This window comes from Microtus ochrogaster, linkage group LG4 (genome assembly GCF_000317375.1).
Source record: "Microtus ochrogaster isolate Prairie Vole_2 linkage group LG4, MicOch1.0, whole genome shotgun sequence".
NCBI lineage: Eukaryota > Metazoa > Chordata > Mammalia > Rodentia > Cricetidae > Microtus > Microtus ochrogaster.
In genome coordinates this window covers 21,214,778-21,225,905 of record NC_022030.1, presented here as the reverse complement: position 1 = coordinate 21,225,905, position 11,128 = coordinate 21,214,778, and the positions used below count along the sequence as shown (strand labels likewise).

The 11,128-nt window shown below is 48.3% G+C and overlaps 1 protein-coding gene across 1 annotated transcript in view; it reads left to right on the top strand.

Moving 5' to 3' along the window:
* The window catches only part of LOC113457658 (zinc finger protein 420-like), a 1,205,902-nt gene extending 1,195,230 nt beyond the window's left edge, over positions 1-10,672 (top strand). The window contains 2 exon segments of the mRNA XM_026786241.1: positions 9,787-9,948; positions 9,998-10,672. Coding sequence (XP_026642042.1) covers positions 9,787-9,948; positions 9,998-10,672 — 837 coding nt within the window.
* Positions 10,673-11,128: the final 456 nt, after the last annotated feature.

Below are 11,128 nucleotides of genomic sequence, written 5' to 3'. Positions count from 1 at the left end.
TCACCCACCACGTCTCTCTTCCCCCGGACCAGATGCCTTTGGAGACTTGCGGCATGGTCTCATGGCATGCCCATCTGTCTGTCTCTCCTCGTGGGACTGACTGCCCCGTTGAAGTCTCTCACCCACCACACAGCTCCCTCCCTGCCTGGGACACATGGCCCACTGCAGCCACTTGGGGAACTGCACCATCCCTGCCTGGGACTGGCTGCTCTCAGGCTGCCCACTGCCTGTTGCTGCTCAGGGAACCTGCAGGACCTGCAGTATGGCCTTGGGACCCTGCCCGCTGCAGCCACTAGGGGATCTGCAGCATTTTTTACTTAATCCATTATAGTTCCTATTGCTGTGAAGAGACACCATGACCTCACCAACTCTTATAAAAGAAAACATTTAATGGGCTGGCTTACAGTTTCAAAGGTTTATTATTATGGCAGAACATGGTGCAAGAGAAGGATCTAAGAGGTCTACATTTCGTTCTATAATTGGTAGAAGCAACTATGTCCCACACTGGGCATAACTTGGATACATATGACCTCAAAGCTTGCTCCCAAGGTGACACATTTCCTCCAAAAAGGCCACACTCCAAAAAGTGCCACTCCCTATAGGCCAAGCATTCACGCATACAGTCTATGGGGGCACTCCTGTTCAAACCACCTCACATACCTCAAGATCCTAGGGGGGAAAAGCCATATACAAAATCAGTAAGTGGAAAGTATTAATGAAACACCCCAAAACAATGAAATCAGTAATACAAAGAATCAGTGCAACAAAGAGTTGATTCTTTGAAAAGATAAAATCAACAGTCTTAGCCAAACTAACCAAAGTAAGGAAAAGGGCCAAATGAATAAAAGTTAGAGACCAAAAGGAGATGTTACAACTGATACCAATAAAGGTCAGGGGATCATTAGGGAATGCTTCGTAAAATCATGCTAAATTAAATAAGCCAGGGCTTTGCCCACCCACGCCTTCACTGGACCCCTACAAGGCTTTTGGTGAAGTGACAGGCTTGGCTGATCCCTCACACAACCACATCAGCTCCTAGGACATGGGAACGTGGCTCTTGCAGAGAATCTTGGGCCTGGTGGATCCCACAGGACTGAGTGTGGCTCAACCAACCCATGCCTAGTGAGGGAAACAAAGAGGGGCAGTGCCAACGCCAGATGATAGCAGCCGCCCTGCCACCCTTACCCCAGACCCTTCTGAAATGCTGGCCGCTTTGGAAACTGACCCTGGAGCACTTCCTCTGGGGCCTTAAAGTATTCCTAATAATATTTGTACTGTAGGAGCCAGCCATGATGAGCTAAATAGAAACAGACTAACCAAAGGAAGTTCTTTACTTCCAACCATTATCACCTGCCAGTGTAGGACTCTGCCATCGATAAGTTTAATGGAGGCCTGAGTCTCAGTAGTTTACCCTGAGGTTGCAGGAAGGACCACAAACTGAGACTGCCCAGGCACCACCCAGAAACAGACCATCCAAAGGAAATGCCTAAAGTTCCAACGGTTGTAGATAGGATCACCTCCCAGCACATTCACCAGAACACCCCTAGACAAATGTCAGCCAACCAGGGGTCCTGAATCTTAGAAATCACTCACCCCTACCTTTACTACTATAAAAAAACACAACTCTAATTGAGCTCGGGGTTCTCTGATTATTCCAATACATTGGACATGTGGAAAGACTGAGCTTGCAAACTTGCATAAAATAAAGGTTCTTTGCTTTTACATAGGGGATTTGGTCTCTTTGTTGGTTTTGGGGGAACTTGGTGGATCTGGACATAACAGTACTATCGGGGGAGGAGGCTGATCACACAACTAAAATTACTTGGCACAAGTGAGAAGGAAGCACAAAACATGCAACAAAGCCACTTAGGAGTTTACTAGAGGAGATGTGTAAGGCCTGGTAAAGTCTGTGTGCAGGATGTGTGAGAGGGCTGAAGATGGCGCCTCCAGCTTTTACATGCTGGCTAGTGCATGCGCACAGGGGGGTGATGTAGCTACGTCATAAGCAGATGACAGAGCTCATGCATGCGTGCAAGGGCTTACATAGCTGTGTCATAGTAGGTGATGCAACCATGCTGCACACGGGTCACACAGGGCCTTTTAAGGTCCCCAGGGTGGCTAAGTATTCTGTCTGAGGGCTTGTCTGCACATGTGTGGCCCTGGAACCTGGATGTGCCAGCCATGCTGGTTGGCTAGAATTATAACTGTTGGCCAAAAGACCCAAAATGGATAAAATAGTGGAACCAGGCATATTCTGACAAACTTGTGTGTAACCAAATAGCCATGTCTAACCTTATCAGAGGGAGTAATCAAAGGTGTTCGGTGTTAAACTACGTTCCTCTAAGATGTTTCCTATGATGTTGAAATCAACACTGAGCAGAAGGTGGTCATTTTTTTGCGGATGGTCTTTACAGAGAGTATTCAAGTTTAAATGAGGTCATTGGGTTTTGACCAAAAGGGGAGAGGGGTGTCTTAAGACATGAAGACAGAGAAGGAGACAATTTAAAGATATTAGGAGAGAAGACTACCTGGAATTACCGGGCATGAGCAAGAACAGATCAGGAGATACACAAGGAAACCCACTTTAAGAGGACTACTGAGAACTCAAGAACAATGGCAATGGGTTTTTGACCCTACTGCACGTACTGGCTTTGTGGGAGCCTAGGCAGTTTGGAAGCTCACCTTACTAGACCTAGATGGAAGTGGGTGGTCCTTGGACTTCCCACAGGGCAGGGAACCCTGATTGCTCTTCGAGCTGATGAGGGAGGGGGAGTTGTTTGGGGGAGAGGGAGGGAAATGGGAGGCAGTGGCGGGGAGGAGGCAGAAATCTTTAATAAATAAATAAATTAAAAAAATAATAGAAAGGCATTTAGCAATTAGTGATGAAAATTGTATAATATAGTTTCATACTATCATTAGAACCAAGAAGGACTGTAATTGAGTCATCTGGTCATACATGGAAACATCATCAGGAAAAACACATTCAAGCATTTAATGTGTTAAACAGTAACTCTTCCATAATTAATAAAGGAAAGTTCAACACCAAAAAAAAAAAGAGTTTATTAAGCGAGAAAAACACACGTACACGTATGCAGGTCTGAGGAAGTTCGTGCATGAAGAGAGTGTGGATGGGGGGTGTGTCCAGCTCTGTGTCCAGACTGTGTAGAGGGATGCACAGTGGGAAGCGTAGATCACGTGACCACTCTGCCTGTAGGTCACATAGGGCTTGGGTGACTGTGTAATTTGCCTGAGCGCTTGATGGCGCCTGCACAGCCCTGGAACCCGGAAGTGCCAGCGCTTGGGGTGGCTTGATATTTTGCCAAAGCACTGAGTGATGGTAACGATAACAGTACCAAGTGTCAGGAAAGACCCTTCTACACAAGTGCTTCCTTCATAGCACACTGTTTTACAGCGAACAGGAAGTGCGTTCCAAGTGCCGCTGGGGGGGGGTGGGGAGGTGAAGGTTGAAGAAAGACTACATTTCCCAGAAGGCAGAGCCGCGGTCTGGGAAATGACGCACTGAGTCCTGGGAACCGCAGCGGCCGGACTTCCGACGTTTGTTCCCTTGGTTCCCGTCCCGCCTCCCCAGCGGTTCACTGCTTTGGGCAGAAGCGGGCTGCGTTGAATTGAGAAGGAACTCGAAGACAGAGGATCCACTTCTACATTCCGCGCGGAGCGCGTCCTCCTTCGCGGCCGAATAGCACTCCCCGCCGCACGCTTTTCGGGGCCTCACTACAAGTGGTCCCCATGGCGACGCCCGCACTGGTGAGCGGATGGCCCTGCTCTCGGGCCATCTGCTTGGGTACTTGATCCTGGAACTTCCGACCCTTCCCGCGTTAGTGCTCTGGATCTGGAAGCAGCGGGAGCCTCAGGGGGCTCCCGTGTCGGGCTCAAGTCTTGAACCCTGCTCTTCCTCGCCCTTGGCGTCCGTCCCCTGGCTCTGTAATGAAATGTCCGTAATAATTCCGTCCTGAGAGAACTGGAGCCAGTATGCGTGTGGTTTGGGTCTTGTACTCAGCAGGACCCAGGCAGCATCACTCTGTGGGGGTGGCTTCGGGAGCATCCGTGTTGCCGGCAATGTGGTCTGCTGGCAGGCAAAGAGACTGGGTTTATCTTCATAGCGAATTTGGCTTGCCCCTGAACAGCACTGAAACCGTACTGCAAAGGAAATCCGTTAAAATATTCACATGCCCAGCGGACCCACAGTTATTTTTCCAGCATGCCACACGGTTCACTGTCAGCTAGGTTTCTTGGTGTCTCCATCAGGGATTATTACATAAGAAATATAGTCCTCCTCATCACTGCCATTCGGTCAGTATTGTCCCACAGCCCCACAGATAGGGTTGAGTGAGATGTCTTCACAGCCTAGTCAGCAGAGCCCACCAGGATGGGACCCAAGAGGCGCCCCCCCCCCTCTCAGTGTGTGTGTGTGTGTGTGTGTGTGTGTGTGTGTGAATAAGTGATGCCTCAGGCTGATGTCTGGCATCAGCTGCTCTACACCCTGATCTACTGAGGCCGTGTCTCCCAGTTGGATAGAGAGCTGACTTTCCGGCTCATCAAGCTAGCCATCTTGCTCTGGAGATCCTTTGCCACCCAACATATCCATGGGCACTGGGAATCTGAAATCCTGTCCTTATGCCACAAAGCACTTCCCCACAGCCATCTTCCCAGCCTGTTGGAACACAGCCCAAGAATGGAGTCATGCGAAGAGGATTCTGAGTGTTCGCGAGGAAACTCCAAGAAGACAAGATCTTGTGACCTCAGTTTGTTCAAAACACAGACTTGTCCTTGGACTGTGTTTTTGTGCTCCTTCTGAAAGCCCCCCCCCCTCCAGCTTGCTAAGCAGCGTAGCACCAGATGAAAGACCCCCCGCCCAGCTTGTTAAACAACTTAGCACCGGTAACACCATTTTGCAAGGCTTGTACTGAATATTCAGGGTTTTAACAAAGGGCAGTTTAGAAGCTGCCAAAACGAGATAGAGACACCTGTGGCTGGGCCGGGGGAGGAACGGTGAATACCGAGAAAGACACCCTGTCTGCCCTAGACAAGAGCCAAGGCAGCCCATATCTGAATTCTCGGGTACCAGGGACCTTGTCCCGACTTGAACTCGGCCATATTCAAACTGACCAATGAAAACCCTGTAACTATGCATCTCGCTTCTGTAACCGCGCTTCTGCTCCCTTTACCCTATAAAAACCCGCTACCCCAGCCTGACGGCGCGCCAGTCCTCCGAGAGACTTGGACGCCCCAGGTGCCTGTGTATCTGAATAAACCTCTTGCTGTTTGCATCCGCACACGTGGTCTCGCTGTTCCTTGGGAAGGGTCTCCCCAGACTGAAAGACACTCTCTGAGAGTCTTTCACTTCCAGGTGCAGTGGATAGGAGAGTTTACTTCAGCTGTATTCATTAGCCTCTATGGAAAACATGTTTTTGCTGCGTGCAGCTTGTCCTTGGAATTATACACTTTACTCAGGTGACGCTTCTTAACCCTTGGAGTATAAATTGTCTGATGCTCTGAATAAAGTTGGCTGTCACATGAGTTTTAGGCCCTGCTCTCCCAGATCTATGCCACCAACTAGAGCAATAAACACATGCCCATGCCCTGGCTTCAGGGTTTTTTTTTTGAGACAGGGTTTCTCTGTGTGTAGCCTGACTGTCCTGGTTACTAGTCTATGCTGGGCAGACCAGTGAGGTTCAGCAGCTGAGGTGGTGATCATTGTTTGAGTTACAGTGTCCTCGTCCCCTCCCTAAGCCCATGTTGATATTTTGTTTGTGCTTTAACAAACAAAGCTTTCCTGATGATGAGTGCGGAGCTAGCCACACTAGATAGCCATAGAGGCCAGGCAGTGGTGGCTCACACCTTTAACCCCAGCACGAGAGAGAGAGAGAGAGAGAGAGAGAGAGAGAGAGAGAGGGAGGGGGGGGATCTCTGTGAGTTCAAGGCCACCCTGGGTTAAACGAGGCTGAATCAGTCTAAAAGAGAAATAGAGCCAAGTGGTGGTGGCTCACACCTTTAATCCCAGCACTACAGAGTTGGAGACTGGAGGAGACAGGAGCTCAGATTTCAGTCTGAGGTTTCATAGAGATGACATTTAGTCTGGGGACTTGTAGAGACGGGATACTCCATTCAGTCTGAGGATTTCATAGAGGTAAGAACTAGTGACTGGCTGCTCTGCTTCTCTGATCTGTCAGCTTTTACCCCCTAATATCTGACTCTGGATTTTTATTATTAAGACCAATTAGAATCAGTGCTACATTTGGTGACTAACATGGGGCTTGAACCCACGACTCTGAGATTAAGAGTCTTATGCTCTACTGACTGAGCTAGCCAGGCTGGGCTCTTCTAACATCACAGGTTATTACCTGTGCCGGGCCAAGTCTTTAAGAGAAGATCTGCAGTCAGACTTTGTTCCTGCATTCTTGCCCAGAACCACGGAACAGGGTCCAGTTTTGCATGTGGTCTACACAGCTACCCAACTACCTCTGTTTATATTCCCAGGCCTTGGTTTCATTTGAAGATGTGGCCGTAACCTTCACTGTGGAGGAATGGGGACAGCTGGACCCTACTCAGAGAGCACTGTACCAGGAGGTGATGATGGAGACCTGTGGGCTTCTGGTCTCCCTGGGTAAGAACCCATTTCTCTTCTGGGTGCAGAACTTAAAGCTGCCTTCATTGCACCCTGTGTAGGCATTGCTGGTTGAGGTCACCACCTATGTTCCTGCAGCCTCAGCTTACTGTGATATGACAGCTTCCTGCTCAGCTTCTCAGTGTCTACATCAGGGATCATACTGTCAGTCAGGCAGTCAGATGTCATTGTTCCACATCCCCACAGCCCAGCCAGCAGGGCCCACCAGCATGGGGCTCTCCAGGAGGTTGATCCAGCTATGATGCAGACAAATGAGAGGCCAGGGCACAAGGATCGAAAGCTCAAGGGCAGCTTGGGGACAGATAATAAGGTGTTTTGTTCCCGGTGCTGCTGGTGTCTCACAGCAGCACAGCCTTAGCCAAGTGATTTCTTTAGCTCCTGCCACCTCCTAAGGCCTGTGCCAAGTAGCAGCTTAGTGTTGAGTCCTCTGCTCTTGTTGGCTAGCCTCTGCAGAAAAGAAATCACCTCCCAGGCCCAACTTTGAGTAGGGCTTATTATCAAGATGGTTTCATGTTTAGTGCAGCCCTTTAGTAACACCTGCAAAGCAAGCGAGCCAATATCCAGAGTACCTAGAGCAGAACGTGGAGCACCTCAGGGCTGCTGTAGTCTACATAACAGATAGACCCACGTGTCTTCCACGGAAGCCACTTTACCTTCAGTGTGAAGTCGGAACTGAGGGAAAGCCCAAGTCTCCCTTCGCCCAGATACTCAAATGGTTTGGGGTTCTGCCAGCCTTGTGTCCATAGTGGACTAAACATGTTGGTTTGTGCATTAGTGTTGGGCTTGTTCCAGGACTAACATTCTGGATGTGCAAACAAGACAAGCAGAGTCCCTGAGAGCAGGGAGCTCAATGAAGGGAGGTTCAGTGCTCTGCCCCCAAGGTCCCACCACTAAGCTCAGTGCCAGGCATGTGGCAGCTGTCAGTGAGCCTTTGCCCAGCGAATCCTGACTCTTTTGTCTGCCATGTGGGATTTTCAGTGATTTTCCTATGGCTGCCTCAGCCCGATTTCTGTCATTAAGCCTTTGTGTTTGACTGAAAGTAAAGGAGTTTTGCCATACTAGATTCATCCTACAAGCCAGGCGTGTGATTCCATCTGTGTAAACGCCAGAGGTGCGGCTGGCTACTGCTAGATAGCAGCCAGCGCCGTTCTCCTGCTTCTAAGTCCTCAGGCTGTCCCTGAGGGATGCAGGATGATGCAGCAGCTGGAGCAGTAGGCCTGCCTCAAACAGCTGTCGGTAGACGCCCATCCTCAGTTCGAGGGTCCTCTGTTTCTCAGTCATCCTTAAACACCACAGTTACTTGGGAGCTCTGAAACCCACATGCCAGGACACCCCCTCCCTCCCCCTCCCCCGCCGCTGTGGTTTCCTGGCAATGTGCCAATACATGCACACTGTAAACATGAGGTTGTAATTCTGTTCTTACCTATAAATGCTGCTTTCTGTATTTCTCATGCCAGGGTATCTTGTTCCTGTGCCAGAGCTAATCTACCTCCAAGAGCATCGGCAGGGTGTATGGACAGTGAAGAGAGGTCTCTTCCAAAGCCCCTGCACAGGTAAGCAGCTGAGAGTGGCCGTGGGCACCAAGGGGCAGCTGTGCTGAGATTCCTCAGCCTGGTAGATCTCAACTGCTCAGAACATGGAGCCCTCACCTGTGGTCCCCTGACGTCATACCCCACCCTACACTCTGCCCTTACTCAGACAACTTAGCTGTGTGAATAGTGCTCCAAACATGGCTATGCAGGTGTCTGTCTACTTCTGTGCTGTGTGGACTTAGACACCTTTGGGTAAAGCCAGGAGTGGTGTAACTGTATCATATGTCAATCCTGTTCTTAGTGTTTTTGAGAAACCTCCAGTATAATTTCCATCTCAACCAGCAGTGTGTTGACCTGCTAGCTGATAGCTATTCTGGGGAGGGGAGATGGAATTAATATTGCATTTGTAGATGAATTTTGGGAGAATTAGCATTGTATTTTTAACTTCTTTTCCTATAGATCCTTACTGTTGTTCCTAATGTTGATTTGCCTGTGTTATGTCACTGATCTTATGTAAGTGCTATTGGCTTTGCGTGTGTTCTGTTCCCTTAGTCCTTACTCATGGCAGCAGACCCAGTGTGTCTGAGCTTCTCACCCTCTTTCACTCCTGCACGTCCAGAATCCTGACAATGTGTGTTTTCTGTCCCTACCTGTCTCCTTCCTCATTTCCACAGTTCTCGCCTTCTTCACCTTTTGCTTGGTATTCAGGATTCTGTCAAACCTTTGTACTCTGTTCTCACTACAGTGTCTGTCTCCCTGACCACACCCCTCATTTCTTCTGCTTGGTAACTCTTACTCTTCCTGAGAAATAGGATGACATACCAGTGTTTCTGCATATCCTCTGCTGATCTCTTTTGGCCTTCCATCCAGGCCAAATTAGGCCCAACTTCTCTCTTGTTGTAGCATCATGATACTTCCTTACACCACACTGACTGCACACATTATACCCATTGCTCTGCCCGCCACCCCTATTCTGGAGTTTGGAGTGACCTCTCTGCTCTTAGTTCTCTCTCCCCATTCCACCTTTCCCTCTTATGTTTCCACTGAAAGATGTTAAGAGTGAATGAAAAAGAACTTGCAGACATGGTTTTAGGACAGACATGAGTGCAGTAGTAGCCTTCAGAGGCAATATTTCATCTTCTGCTTCATTGGCGCTTGATTCTGTTTACTAGTAAACAGATACCTGTTCTTGTTGGATTTCCTTTAGGTGAAGAAGCAAAGTTCACTGACTCCTCAAAACCCACTGCTTCTCCACGGACTTTCTGTTTCCAAGAACAACTGTCACAGAGATCCTCAGAGGACTTCAAGGTAGGGCAGACCAAGGATAATGAAACATGGTCAGAAATGCCAGGTGGGACCACAGGGACAACTGACTCTTCCAAGGAGACATGCCCTGGAGAGCTGGCTTATAATCATGAGGCTTTAGAGACAGATGATGGTCTCTGTTTACAAGTCTTACAGGAGCAAGCTGCTCCACGAGATTCTTACCATGAACATGATTTTCAAGGACCAGAAAAAGAGCCTGTGGTTGATGTAGGGAGCCTTTATCAGTATAAAGACTGTGGAAAAGTGTTTAGGAACAATCGGACTTTAGTATGGCATCAGCAGATTCATGCTGGAGCAAAGCCTTATGAGTGCAGTGAGTGCGGGAAAATGTGTCGTTCCACGGCTGGCTTTGTTCAGCATATGAGGATTCACACTGGGGAGAAGCTACATCAGCGCGTCGAGTGCGGGAAGGCCTTCAAGCGCAGTTCTCACCTCACCCTACGAGTGCACTGAATGTGGGAAGACCTTCTCCCATCGCTCCACTTTCCTCCAGCACAAGGTGACACACTCTGCAGAGAAGCCTTTCCTGTGCAAAGAATGTGGGAAAGTTTTTTGCTACAGCTCTTCGTTTGTTCAGCATATGAAGATTCACACCGGAAAGAAGCTGTACGAGTGCGGCCAGTGCGGGAAGTCCTTTATTCAGTCCTCCACATTGGTGAAACACAAGAGAACCCGTACTGGAGAGAAGCCCTATGAGTGCAAGGACTGTGGTAAAACCTGCACCACAGCATGACCCACACCGGGGAAAACCCTTCGTGTGCAAAGAATGGGGGAAAGCTTTTGTGTCAGCTCATCCTTCATGCAGCACTTGAGGATCCACACTGGAGAGAAGCCTTATGTTTGCAGAGAATGTGGGAAAGCCTTTTACTATAGCTCCTCCTTCATCCGACACATGCGGATCCACACTGGAGAGAAGCCTTATGTTTGCAGAGAATGCGGGAAAGCCTTCACTCAACCTGAAAATTTTCTCCGGCATAGTAGGATCCATACTGGAGAGAAACCCTTCGAATGCACAGTGTGTGAGAAGGCTTTTTATGACAGCTTTTCCTTGATTAGGCACATGAGAACTCACACTGGAGAAAAGCCCTTTGAGTGCAGTGAATGTGGGAAGACCTTCAGCCATAATTCATCCTTTATTCAACACCAAAAGATTCATACCAGGGTTTAAAAGATAGGGGCAGTGTTTCCCTCCATCCATTTGAACAAGCACATGCTAGAAAAATACTTTTCAATGTCAGTATCATGGAAAATCCTATGGCCAGAGAAATAATTTAGTTTCTGGAAAATTATACTGAAGAGACACTTGATTGTCATTCCTATAACAAGTTTTTGTCACAGTTCATCACTTGCCATCTAAAGAATCATATATTAAAAAACAGGCCAGCCTAAGCTCTGCACAGTATGTGAGAATTATCTGGTGTAAAACCCAGTTTTCCTAGCATTTGGTTAAATGCCAGAAATAATTATCCTTTTATTTATTCATCAAATCTAACAAGTATTTTAAAGCAACAAGGAACAATAGAGGGGGAGATAGATGAGCAAAGATGAAAAAGGAATGTTTGCATGACCTCTGATTTTCCTAGGAAGCAATGGAATTGTCATGATAACACAAGAGATCTAAAAG